The 13,714-nt window shown below is 43.5% G+C and overlaps 1 protein-coding gene across 1 annotated transcript in view; it reads right to left on the reverse strand.

Moving 5' to 3' along the window:
* The window catches only part of PHEX (phosphate regulating endopeptidase X-linked), a 158,966-nt gene that overhangs the window by 65,357 nt on the left and 79,895 nt on the right, over positions 1–13,714 (reverse strand). The window contains exons 11-12 of the mRNA XM_084841745.1: positions 11,327–11,455; positions 4,291–4,392 (exon numbers count right to left, since the gene is read on the reverse strand). Of these exons, the coding sequence (XP_084697871.1) occupies positions 4,291–4,392; positions 11,327–11,455 (231 nt within the window). The remainder of the gene's footprint in view (positions 1–4,290; positions 4,393–11,326; positions 11,456–13,714) is intronic.

Consider the following 13,714-nt stretch of genomic DNA (forward strand, 5'->3'; position numbering starts at 1 on the left):
TCCTGTCCTGCGCTCTCTCCTGGAGTGTGCTCAAGTTCATATTCATTGCATCAGTGATGCTATCTAGCCATCTCATCCTCTGCCGTCCCCTTCTCCTTTTGCCTTCAGTCTTTCCCAGCATCAGGGTCTTTTCCAGGGAGTTTTCTCTTCACATTAGGTGGCCAAAATATTGGAGCTTCAGCTTCAGTATCTGTCCTTCCAATGAGCACTCAGGGTTGATTTCCTTAGGATGGACTGATTTGACCTCCTTGCAGTCCAGGGGACTCATAAGAGTCTTCTCCAGCACCACAGTTCGAAAGCATCAATTCTTCGGCGCTCAGCCTTCCTTATAGTCCAGCTCTCACAGCCATACATTACTACTGGGAAAACCATAGCTTTGATTAGACGGACCTTTGTCGGCAAGGTGATGTCTCTGCTTCTTACTATGCTGTCTAGGTTGGCCATAGCTTTCCTCCCAAGGAGCAAGCGTCTTTTAATTTCATGGCTACAGTCACCGTCTGCGGTGATCTTGGAGCCCAAGAAAGTAAAATCTGTCACTGCTTCCATTTCTTCCCCTTCTATATGCCAGGAAGTGATGGGGCCAGATGCCATGATCTTCGTTTTTTTAATGTTGAGTTTCAAACCAGCTTTTGCACTCTCCTCTTTCACCCTCAACAAGAGGCTCTTGAGATCCTCTTCGCTTTCTGCCATTAGGGTGGTATCGTCTGCATATCGGAGGTTGTTGATAATTCTCCCAGCAATCTTAATTCCGACCTCTGATTCATCCAACCCAGCATTTCTCATGATGTACTCTGCATATAAGTTAAATAAGCAGGGTGACAATATGCAGCCTTGTCGTACTCCTTTCCCAATTTTGAACCACTCGGTTGTTCCATGTCTGGTTCTTACTGTTGCTTCTTGACCCTCGTACAGGTTTCTCAGGAGACAGGTAAGGTGGTCTGGTACTCCCATCACTTTAAGAATTTGCCACAGTTTGTTGTGATCCACACAATCAAAGGCTTTAGCGTAGTCAATGAAGCCCGCCTCATAAATGTGTATATATGGGGTTAGTGGGGTTTGTCATGAATGCCTACTCATAAGGAAGTCTGCACTTCGTTGAACATGCAAGGGAGGGGGGAGCAAGCTTTCGCTCATTGGCTGCCCCACACCTATGCAATTGCTGAAGTTCATTTCTACTTGCGGCTGGACTCGCCCACCCCACCCCAACTAATGCGGCTTCAGTTCCCATTTATCCCACAAAGGTGGAAGAATACAGCACTGCATGTACCATGGAAAGAGCTAATCCAGTTCTGTGAAAATGCAGATTTTGCTCAAATCACTTCACAAAGCACTTCCGTTTAGATTGGCCTCCAGTCTACTTTTGGTCCATGTCACTTGCATAGGTTCACTCACAAGTCCATTTCATCCTATTTCTGCATTAATCCATGAGATGGATGGATGGATGGATGGATCTTTTAAAATCTGCATAAAAATTTGTATTTAAATACTGTTTGTAAACACCATTGGAGAAGTGTAAAAGCCCATAGATAACTAAGTTCCAATCTGCACATTAGTCTGGCAAGGGCAGATTGGATCAGTTCTTAATAGAGTTCACAGAGATCAAATTCCTCAAAACATCCCCATAAAAACACGGCAAAGAAATACTGGCACACTGTAGAGCAGCCTTCGCCAATCTGGTGCTGTCGGATGTGTCGGATTACAACTCCCATGATCCCCAGACAGTGCGCCCCTTTTGCCATCCTGGCTTGGAATGATGGGGGTTGTAGTCCAATGCATCTGGAGGGCTCCAGTTTGAGGAAGGCTGCTGTAGAGCTTCTTCTGAAGTTTAAAAGAACCTGATTAAGGTTGCATAAATGACAGCATTGGCTCTAAACCCAGTACTGCTACAGTCAGTGTCCCACTGCTGATACCCGCTGTGCTCCAACTGCTGTGGCTAGATCTGAAGCCATCATTCAAATTTCCCAAAATGTCACAGTCATAGCATCGCTCTGAGGCGCACCACTGGAAATTTAAATGGTGGGTGCTGTTTTACCTTCCTGCAATGCCCCAGAGCAAGAAATAAGTCATGGCTCCCCATGGGAGTCACTCAGTGTTACTGCTGCCCTCTGCTGCTAAGTAACCCCACTTGGGAGGGGAGGCAACAATGTAGGACAGAGGTCCACATGTGGCCACTGTGCCAGAGCCCCCTCCAACCTGGAGCTGCCTCTGCTGAGCAAGTGTGCAAGCTTGACTGGAGGCAGCAACAGGTAACTTGTGTGGCCATAACATTAGTTATGACATTTTACCTCAGTGGCTTAGTGCACCTGTATTTATAGCTTCGACAAATAGTGTTTACAGCTTCGACAAATAGCGTGATCGTAATAAGATCACACTCTTCCTAAAGACTATAAGAACAGATCCTTGTCCTCTCCTCTGCACTTCTCCTTCTCAGTCCAAACTTTATGACTATGAGGAGAGTGTTGAAACCTTTGTAATGATGGCAGGGTACTCCTAAGGTTCCAGATACCTCATTTTCTGCTGGACTATGTTACATTTGCAGTGGGAATGTACCCCCACACACACACGCGCACACACAAAAATATAATATTCCTGTGGAGATTTCTTGCCTTCCTTATTGTAACTTTTCCAAATAGCTTCCATACAAGAGCTCCATGAGGGTCACCCCACTCCACATAATAATTGGCTGCAGATGGGGCAGAGGGTTTCTCACTACCTGATCTAAGTCATGTGGTCAGCACCAGTAAACATGACAGTAAGGAATGGAAGTACTTGCCAAAGGGATGCCATTTTCAGCGGAATTCCTTAAAAAACATTCTGCCAAGTATCCCTCATTGCTGGCATTTTCACCTGACATGCTCACGTGTATCTGTTCACACATTCAGCCTATCCTTGAACTGTGTCTACCAATGAAGTTCTACTCAAGCAATGTTTCTTCTTACAGTTGCAGGCTGCAGTTGTTCGTTCATTTGTGGATAAAAAGATGTAAATATGCCAGTAAGGCGTTCCAAACAGCGAAAGGTTATGCAAGGGAGCTGAAGGGGGATCCCTGTGATCTAGAGCCACATTATGGGCCTTTTGTCTTCAACCAAACCCACATTTTCTCCTCTGTGTATCTCCCATTTCTGAGGCTGCAGCCTGACAATTCTTTTGCTGAGCAAGGGTGCAATCCACCTCCAGCTGATGTCACCATCACATTTCTCAGCCTTTTATTTGAAGCTAAAGAAATGAATATGGCCACTATCATGAAAACACAGACCACTTGCCATGTTACTGAATTTTATTCAGTGTTTTGTTCAGGATTTTTACCCTTTAAAATGTTTGTTCCAATTCTGCTTGCCTCTTTTCTTTTTGAATAGGTTCTTGAAAATGATGCACAATTGAAATATGTCAAGTGCATTCCAGATTACTCAAACCATTTTCTCATCCGCATGATAAAAAGCTTTCATGTTTACTTTTTGAAGAGAAAAAAAAAAAATCAGATTCTGCCTGTTTTCACCTGACCACAGCATGGGAAATGATTCAGCCGCAGCCTCCACACCAATCGCTTCACAGAGAGCATTTTCCAATAAGGTGCTGCTGCCCCATCACTTCTACAAATAAGGTGAAGAGGACATCTCCTTCCCTCTGCCTCTGTGTACACACGCATGTTTTAAAAGTGTCATTCTATGCAACGCTTGGCATTTGGATAAGCTTCCCCTGAGAGCTTAAAATGGAGGATTACAATAACAGTTCCAAAAATCCTAGGGCATCTGTGAACAGGCCACACATCTATTGTTTTCTAATGTCACACAATGTATTTAAAACATTATGATTAAGAGCTGATTACAGCACATAGCACACATTCTTTCTTGACTGCAGTCAGAAAATCACATGTTTGAATGCTGCGTCACAAATGAAGAACAGGGCTGGCTGGCCCAATTTGGTGCTTGCGATGAAGGACGAGATGGCACCCCCTCTTTTTCCATGTACAAATGCTGACTGGGCTGGCAGTTGAATCTTACTTCTTGGGGAAGTAACGGTCATGTATTTACATGGACTAGATAGCACTTTCAGCCACGATATAATTTCTAACTGAAGATAGAATAAATATAGTTATGAATGCTATATTGGGGTGGGATTTCAACTTGTAGAGTCAAAATGCACTAAGACAAGTAACAACTGAATGCAAGATAAAAAAAATACAAGCATTCACAGAATTTTGCAGCAAAAATACAAACATACAATATCTTTTCAGACTGCTGATGGGTATGTCCACATGTCTAAAACTTGAATGTATTAAAATGCCTTTACCTTATCAGTAGCTTTTCTTTTTGTCTCTAAATCCATCCAGGTGTTTTCATTTTCCAGCATATCCATAAAGGCCCAACGAATCCCTTCAGTCAGCTCTGCCATCTGCAACAAAGATTATTCCTTGTAAGAACTTAAGAAACATGCAATGCTTTCAGTCCAGTCCAGTGAAGAAGACTTGCATACAGAAGCAAGCTTGTGTGTGTGGTGTGTGCAGCCAATATGGATATAGATGTGTATCTGGATGTGCATTCACATCTGCACCACAATGCTCATCTGGTCCGCAACGTAATGCCAGCAATTGCACAAAGCTAGAGTAGTATTGTTGCTTACTATGATATAGACATTAGAGTCCATGATAACATTTCCTTTCCATCAGTTCTCTGTCCCTTACCCCAAGGTCTATTCTGGACTCAGTAATGGGCTGGATGAGGGCCAATAAATTAAAGTTGGATCCTGACAAGACGGAGGCCCTGTGGGTAGGTGGTTCTCATGTCTGGTAATTGGGGGTGGTGCCTGTTCTAGATAAGGTCACACTCCCCTTCAAAGAGCTGGTGTGTAACTGATCCAGCTTTGTCTCTGGAGGCCCAGGTGGCCTTGGTGGCTCAGAGTACCTTTTAAGAGCTTGCCAGCTATGACCATCCCTGGGTAAGGATAGTCTGGCATTGGTAGTCCATGCTCTGATAGCCTCCCAACTGTACTACTGTAATGTGTTGTATGTGGGGCTGCCCTTGAAGATGACTCAGAAGCTTTAAGCAGTGCAGAATGTGGCTGCTGGAATGTTGTTTGTCCATTCGTTTGTTTGTTTCATTTCTATACTGCCCAACAGCCGAAGCTCTCTGTTAATAGGTGCAGCCAGATAAGATCACAGTATACTGATCCTAAGGGCACTGGACTGGTTCCCTGTCTGCTTCTGGGCCCAATTCAAGGTGCTGATGCTTAACTATAACTCACTAATAGGCTTGGGACCCAAATACCTGAAGAAATGCCTCTTCCTATACCAGCCTGCCTGCATCTTAAGTTCTGCAGCGGCAGAGGGCCTTCTCAAGTTGCCTTCTATTAATTGTGTGACAACTAGGCAAAGAGTCTTCTCTGTTGTGTCACCCCATTTGTGGAACATCGTCCCCATGGAGGTGCGACTGGTGCTGACCTTGCAATCCTTTCAGCACCAGGCCAACCGTTTTCTGTTTGCCCAATCATTTGAAGCTGCTCAGTTTGTTTTATGGGGATTTTTTAAATTGCCTTTTGCTTTATTGTTGCATTTTATTTTATTTATTTATCTCATTCTATTTATATCCTGCACATCATAAAAATCCCCAGGCGGGTAACAACAATGTTAATACAACAATAAAATGGCAATTAAATAAAGCAAGCAAGCAAGCAATCAGCAGCAAAGCCAATAGCAGTAGCAACTAACCGCTTTTATATGACCAGGTAAAGAGATGGGTCTTGGACTGATGCCAACATTTCAATAAACTTGGCATAGGGACTCCTCTTGGGGAGTCAGGGCGCCACTATGGAGAAGGCCATATCTTCTGTTACCAACCGATGTACTTCCCCCTGATGGTAGGACAATGAGACAAGCCTTCCCCCCCCTCAGATCTAACACCACTGGCAGACTGGTACAGGGAGAGGTGTTCCTTCAGATACCTGGCCCCCAAGCCATTTTGAGAGCTTTGTAGGTCAACATCAGCACCTTGAATGTTATTACAAATTTATGGTTCACTGTCCTAACATCCTTTGATGAAGGGAAGTTTATAAATACCCCAATAAATAAATAAACAACTGGAAGAACCTGGTAGCAAATCTGATATCCCTATCTAGGATCAGAAAGAACTGAAAGATGTTTGCAGAACACATATACAGGTCCAAGGGGAATTCTGCAGTCCACTGCTGATGGACTGTACCCTACTGATAAATCTGAAAGTGTGCAAAAAGGCCTGGAAAATAATATTCAGATATGTAACCATGGAATAAGTGGCAGGTGAATTACCTATCTGGATGAGAATTTTGATATTGACCAAAGTGGAAAAAGACTGTCCTTCTCTAAATGACCAAAGGGAATTGTAGCATCTCATTTTTTATGATTCATTACTGCCCTTTTAATATCACATCATTTTAGTACAATATGGAAGTCAGTACAGCCTTAACATTAAATATGACCAAGCATTCAACAGTCAGGTGCAAACTGCATCCCAGGGAATAAGGTAACTTGGAGAATATTGATAGCAGAGCACTGTTTCAATTAACTTAGTGCACTAATGAGGTGAACTCCCTGTACTTGGAGGTTGCCAGTTCATATTCTAGCTCTACAACTGGACCCTGGTGTATATTCTGGTTTTTATGCACCAGCTGTAGCAGTAGGGGTGGGAGGAGAAATCTATTCATACCACCGAAGTTGTTATCAAAATTGTTCAGGCTTAGCCATATGAAATGTTGCCTAGACTGCAGGTCAAAAACAGTACTATATTTAGATCCAAATAATATCTCTTTGATAAAAGGAGGGAGACAAGAAGACATCCAGGGCATGAGCTCATCAGTGACTAAATCTGAAAATACCATACTTCCCATAATTCATGATTTGTTTAGCATGGTCCTTTACCTAGATAAACATCTATGTAGCTGAAACACAGGACTGAAAACAGAACAAAACAAGATGCCACCTTCTAAAAAGAGAAAGCAAGTTTGCATTCTATTTACAAACCAGTCCTCATCCATGTTTATTCCAAAGAAAGTCCCAATGACTGAAATTGGATTCACTCCCAAGGAAATGTTGCACAGGAATGTGTCCTAAGACTACAATCCTATGTATGCTTACAGAGTAAATATGTGTAGGATCAGGGCATTAAACTGTAATTTTAAGGTCTTCCACAATGTGGTGCCTTCCAGATGTTTTGGATGACAATTCCCATCTGCCACAGACAGCATGGCCAAAAGTCAGGGTGATGGGAATTGTAGGCCAAAACATCTGGAGGATACCATGCTGATAAAGGCTGGTCAAGTTTTTGCCATTTATGAAATCTTTCCAGCCCGTTCTGAAGAAGAGGATGTTAACAAATAGCCCTAAAAGAGACCAATGTAATATGATGAAATGCTTTTATGTAGGGGGGGGGGGCATCATTTACTAGCAAAGCACATCCTTTGGGTACATATAATTCCCAGGTTAAGTTCATAGCATCTTCTGTTAAAGGGTCTCAGACAGAGGACCGCTGCCAGTCCCAATAGACAGTACCGAACTAAATGAACCAATGATCTGACTGAGAGTCAGTTCTAATAATGCATCAGAATCTGATTTGTATTCACATACAAGAATACCCTGCACAGATAAATGGTCTTCTTTCACCAGTAGTGTAGTGTGAGAGCTCTGAACTCCATGAGCTCACAGCCAATTTGGATGGCTTTAAAAGGGGGCTAGACAAATTCACAGAGGATAAGGCTATCGATGCTTACTAGTCCTGATGGCTATATACTACCTTCACTATCAGAGGCAGTATGCTTATGTACACCAGTTGCTGGGGAACATGGGTGGGAGGGTGCGGTTGCACTCATGTCCTGCTTGTGGGCAGCGATTGGCCACTGTGTAAACAAAATGCTGGACTAGATGGACTCTTGGTCTGATCCAGCATGGCTCTTCTTATGTTATGTTCCTCTCCCATGAGGAAAAAAAAAATCACATAAATTCGCTACTCTTTATGTTAGACTATATGCCTGAGGAAGTTTTTTTTTGGTACTACTTGACCTCTGATTCTCAAAATAGCCAGTTCCTTATATGTTCTGTGAATTTTATATGGATTTTCATAATCCTTGTCATAAATGAATGTGCAGTCCCAAACTCTTTTGCACACTGGTCCTTGAAACTGCTTTTGTGACATCCTGATGCCTACGCTATGATATCAGCACCAAACGGTGACTCTGATGAAGATTCAAAGAGCAAAACAACTAGCAACCAGTGAACAAACCCTAAGGGATGCTTCAGTTACATATCTCAATTTGCACTTTGAAAATATATGCAGGGAAGTATTAAAGTAGGGGTGTAGGACCTCAAGCTTGGGGCCAAAGCCAGCCCACCTGGGTCCCTAATCTGGTCCTCCAGGTTTTCCAAGATTGCTATTCCCCCTTCCTTAGGCCCCACCCCTTTTCCCTGGCCCTGCCCCCTTTGCCCTGGCCTAAAATATGCTGGCATTTTCCCCACCCCTTTTCCTTTGTTCCTGACCCCTTTTACCTTCAGCCCCACCCACCATTGGAAAGTGGCTCCCCAAATCTTCTCCGAAATAGAACTTGGCCCTCAAGATGAAAATGGTTCTGCACGTCTCTATTAAGGAAATGGCTGCCGTTACTTGACTTTGCAGTATGGAAATGCCATCTGTGAAGATGATGTGTGGGAATGGTGGAGAAGGTCCTGAGAAAACTCAGCTAGATGTGCCAATGAAGAGAGACAACAAAAAAGAGGTGTTCCAAAAGTTTGTTACATGTTCTTGGTATGGCTTGGCCATGTGCTCAGTTGGATGATTGGTAGAACCAGCAACTGGGCAGCCTATGGATTGGTGTCAAAGGTCTCTGACCATGTCTTTGGAATTCCTGTCTTTTGAGTTGGAGCTCCTTCACACAGAGCTTTTATCCTGCTATTGATATTGCTCACTCACAGAAATTTGCAGGCCCTTTAGATGACGTTGTGAACCTTCAGGGCATCTCCTACACTAAATTACCTTTATTCCATTTTAAAATGGATCAGAAATAATGAGCTATCAAATTACCGTGCTTATGTTTCACTTGAGTTCCTTCCATGAAAAAGGAAAAGCTGCAAGAAGAGGAGCTAGACCAATGAAACATATGGCAGACTCAGATAAGCGGGAGAAGGAGGGGGGAAACAAAGCACGTTTAAAGGGAATCCGTTGTGATCCTGCATTTAAAATGGAAGCAGAAAGCCCCATTTTAAATGCGGGATTTTAGGCTGGTGTAGAGATGCTTGTGCTCAGGGTCAAACTGCACAATATGTTAAAGAGCTCACCCTAGCTTTATTTTTGACTCGCAAGTAAACATGTGGGCCCCTGATCTGCATTGGGACCACCACACACAGGTAGGGGAAGTTTAAACCTCCACCCCTAGCCATTAGTTTTCAAAAATCCCCTCCCCGCCCCCGCATGGGGGGGTAACAAAAAAGAAAGAAGCCTCCATATGTGCGAATGGAGGCTATTTTTTAGCTCCCCCATAACACAGAGGAGAATTTAGAAAACAAGCAGCTAGTGGGTGGGGAGAATTTAAACCTCCCAAATCCATGTATGGTAGTCCTGATCCAGTTCAGGCCCCATGCATATGCGTGTAATCAATAGCAGGTCAGTTGTAAACCTATGTCCTTAATTTTATCTTCCTTAGGATGAAGCTAAATGCAATGGCAGCAAACCCTGTGCAGAATTGGGTCTACCGTCAAATCCCTATAAAATGGAGGAACTGAACCCTTCTGCCACAAACTGTATTCCTCCCCCATAACCGCCCCTCAAAAAAACTTTTAAAGCCAGTTTTGTCCAAGTGGAGGTCAATGATTTAAAATAACCCCCGTAGGGCGAAAATCAGCTTTTTAACAAAAGCATTTCTGTTGGGGAAAAGATGAGCAGAGAGGGTTTAGCTTTCTGCTCCTGACCATTCATGCTGCATTTTAAATTGGCCCGCTACATTTTATGGGGAATTGGCCCCTATCCCATTTTACAGGAAATCAGCAGGTTAATAGCTTGTCAGGCCTGTTCCTCAGACTGCCCCTTTCTTTGAAGTGTCTTTGAACGTGTCCCCTAGGTTTAACTAAGTGCCTGGCTTTGACGACATTCTAGATATTGGATTCTCCTTCTATCCAGTGACTTGTTTCTGTTAACAGATCAGCTGGTCCTGCCTGTTGGACACTGGATGACTATTATGATCCTGCACAACCCCATATCTGACCTTGTCACAGATTATCACATTTTGGTATATATGTTATTTGCCTGCAGGAGTCAGGACTCTCCTCCAAAGTAGTTTCCAGAGAACCACTGGGTCTTCCAGCCTCAAGTCACTTGAGGCTAATCCAGAGTGTCCTTCCATGATTGCTTACTAGCAGTATAGTGAAGTCAGGGCTCAAAGGGATGTAGCTCCTGCAGTTTTTTGTTAGCAGGGACACTGATGTCATCTTCCAACACCCTCCAAATGCCTTGTTCCCTCTGAGCTTAGCTGCAATCCTCACAGGAATTGGAGGAATAATTTTCCAACAACAATATATTGTTCCCTGTTGTAATGTAAACTATATGGGGTGGCTTGGTCTTTAATTAGGGATGGCGGAGAATTCCTCCACGGACCCCAGTGAGGCTGGATTCAAAAGAATCCGGCCTCCGGAGTCCATGGAGGAATGGATCGCTTGCCTCCGCCTCCCTGAGGAATCCTCCCTGGCCAGCTCCTCCCCGCCAGCCAGCTCCGGAGAGCCAGCAATACGGCCGCCATTGCCGTATCGCTGGCTGGGCTGACCGACTCCGGATGCAAATGGCATAGCAGACGCCATTTGCAGCCAGAAAGCAATTAGATTAAGCTAAATGCAGAAGTAAATGGCGGCATTTAGCTTAAGCTAAGGACTTTACAGCTGCAAATGGCGTAGCGGATGCCATTTGCGTCTCTGGTTTTTCACGTGATAGGCTATCGCTGGCGCTCTGGAGCCGGCTGGTGGCTCTGTGGAATTGCCACGGAGCGGAGCCAGCCAGGGAGGATTCCAGGGGGAGGGACGGATTGCCTCCCCCCGTGGGCAGATTCCCAAATGGAGAACAGGTAGGGAATCTGCCCATCCCTATCTTTAATGGGCAATTAAGATCTATTATCTTTGCAAAAGACCTCTCCTGGTGCAGATAAAAACTGCTAGAACTGGTTTGTTGATATGGAACAGCACAGCTGCCTGAATTTTTGGACTCTCCTTGGGGGCGTGGCTATAGGGACTGTCATGATGGGTGCCTGCACTTCAGAATTTACCACCATGCCACTGTGGAAGAAGCAAGCAAATTTCAAAGTTACCAAATACATGACAACGTACCATATTCTTCTTGTCTTCTTGGAAATGTAGATCCACAAACATCCTGCCAGCAACATAAGGGAGGGCGCTTTCCACAAAGTTTACACACTTATCCCATTGAGGCAGTAAGGAAGTCGTCCCCTGGATTACCTGTTTTGATTTAAGACTGATAAATCATGTGTTTCCTTAGAAAAATTCTATGTACTCATGCAAATTCTGCAAAATAAGACCACTGCCACTGCTATGTACAAGAACTCTTGCTGTTGTGATCTTTTTCACCCTGCTGCTGCCACTGTAACTAGCAGCTCCCATCGATATTGCCACTTAGCTACAGTAAACACAAAATAATTTCTAAACTAATCATCACAACCCAATGCCCCCAGATACTTTCAATCATAATATAGCTTGTTGTTCTGACAGTTTTCAATTATTTGGTCTAACTTTCTATTTATATGACATAATAATGATAATGATGTAATAATAATACAATGTATTACAAATCAAATCAGGATTGGACCACATATATGGTATGATGACTGCTATAGCTCCATTTCTCCAGTGGAACAGGCTTGGGCCTGGCCAATACCTAGATGGGAACTCTGAGATCCACCTTTACCCAACAAAGCTATTGGCTTCATAATACAATAAGAGCAGCTTTACAAATTATTTTTACTTTAGGGGTGGAATGTTTTCTGTTTTGTATTGTCTACTTTACAAAAAAATAGAATCCCTTTGGTCCACCAATATGTCTTCAAATTACAAGTCAAGACTTCATACTCAAGATTTAACTACTAAGATGTTAACAGTTAATTTGTTTTTAATTATGTTGACTATACTCATTTGCTAAAGGGCTAAGAAATGCCTGGCAGGATCGGTTGAAGGTCCACCATTCTTGGCCAAAAATAATATCTCAGCAACCAGCTGGTCTGCTAGAAATTGGCCTTGATCTGTCTTCTGCTCAACCTTGTGTAATGCATGAATGACAGCAAGACGTATAAGCAGTGGGAAATCATTGGCGCTGATTATTAAAGTTAGTTGTGAGTAAAGCCCAAATGAAACATGATGGGGGCATCTACATTGTTTATTTGCATCTGTGTACATCCAAAGCACAGGCGAGTGATTAAGGCATACATTTTACTCCAACTTGAACTCCCCACACTTTGATATTTCAGGCAGTTTTCTCCCATCCCAGCTCAGGTTACTTCTAATATTGGAAGTATTAATATTGGAGCTGGGATGGGAGAAAAGAACCTGAAGCAAAGAAATATGGGAAGAGAAGATGGAGTGAGGGAGTGTACAACTCACCTCAGCAACATATACATGTTGATGTAAGAATTAGACCCCTTTCACACACACGCTTCAGACATGAATGTGGCAGACACATGGATAACAAATGAGATTGTCCCTTTTACAACTACTTTGGACTAGGTCCCATTGCAAGCAATAGGACAGGAGTTAGTTGTGAGGAATTTGTTTCACTGATTTCATGGGACTTAGTTATGACTGGCCTTAGCTTGGCTGATGTCCAGGGCCAGCCATACCATTAGGCAGAATAATGCACTGCCCCAAGAGGCAGATGTTGGGGAACATCAGCAGCAGTTCCACAGCCACTCCTCTCTATTGGAGGACAGAGCTGTGTGTACCACACAGCCTGTCCTGCATCCCCTAAAGTAGCCTGCTGTCCTCCATGTGGTGGAGGACACTATCCCATCACCAGAATTGAAGTAAAATTCATCTGCCAGTCCAGTTTGCTTCTGTACATGGAAAGGGGTGGGCCAAGGCACCATCTTTGTCCTTTCCCTTAGGCAGCAAAATGTCTTGGGCAACCTTTAGTTGCTTCCTCTATAAGCACATGAGTAAAATAAACACTCATGTCACTATTCCTGCATTTCGAGAGCATTGCATTTTCTGACACGTGAATTTATACCCATAAAAGCTAACACATCAAATAGTCTTAAGAAAACATCCCAAGGGAAATGCTTTAGATTTACCATTTGCTGGGGGGCAAACTAGCTGAGATGACAGGAGATTTGCAATAAGACTGGATCTCAATAATAATAATAATAATAATAATAATAATAATAATAGTTAAAAGCAGCTATGGTGGGCCACATGGCAAATCATATCAGGGCCATAGCACTGAGGGACAAGAATTTACCGTTTCCTTGTCAAAATTGCTTCCTTCCCAAAGCTGCTGTCTGCTTATTTTGGCACAGAACAGAGACTGGGAATACTGAAGTTATCTACATCTCCATTTCTATTCAGTTCATTACGAAGTCCCAGGCCCTATCTACATGGGGCTTTTACTCCAGTTCTACTCCACCCCCAAATCGATAGTGCCAGATGACAGACGCTGCTCTCCACTGTTAGCCCGGCATTTCTTGCCCTGTTTTTTTCCCCCAAACTCAT

Source organism: Heloderma suspectum, chromosome 3, assembly GCF_057233095.1.
Source record: "Heloderma suspectum isolate Gila_16-S chromosome 3, 16-S_ref, whole genome shotgun sequence".
Classification (NCBI taxonomy): domain Eukaryota; kingdom Metazoa; phylum Chordata; class Lepidosauria; order Squamata; family Helodermatidae; genus Heloderma; species Heloderma suspectum.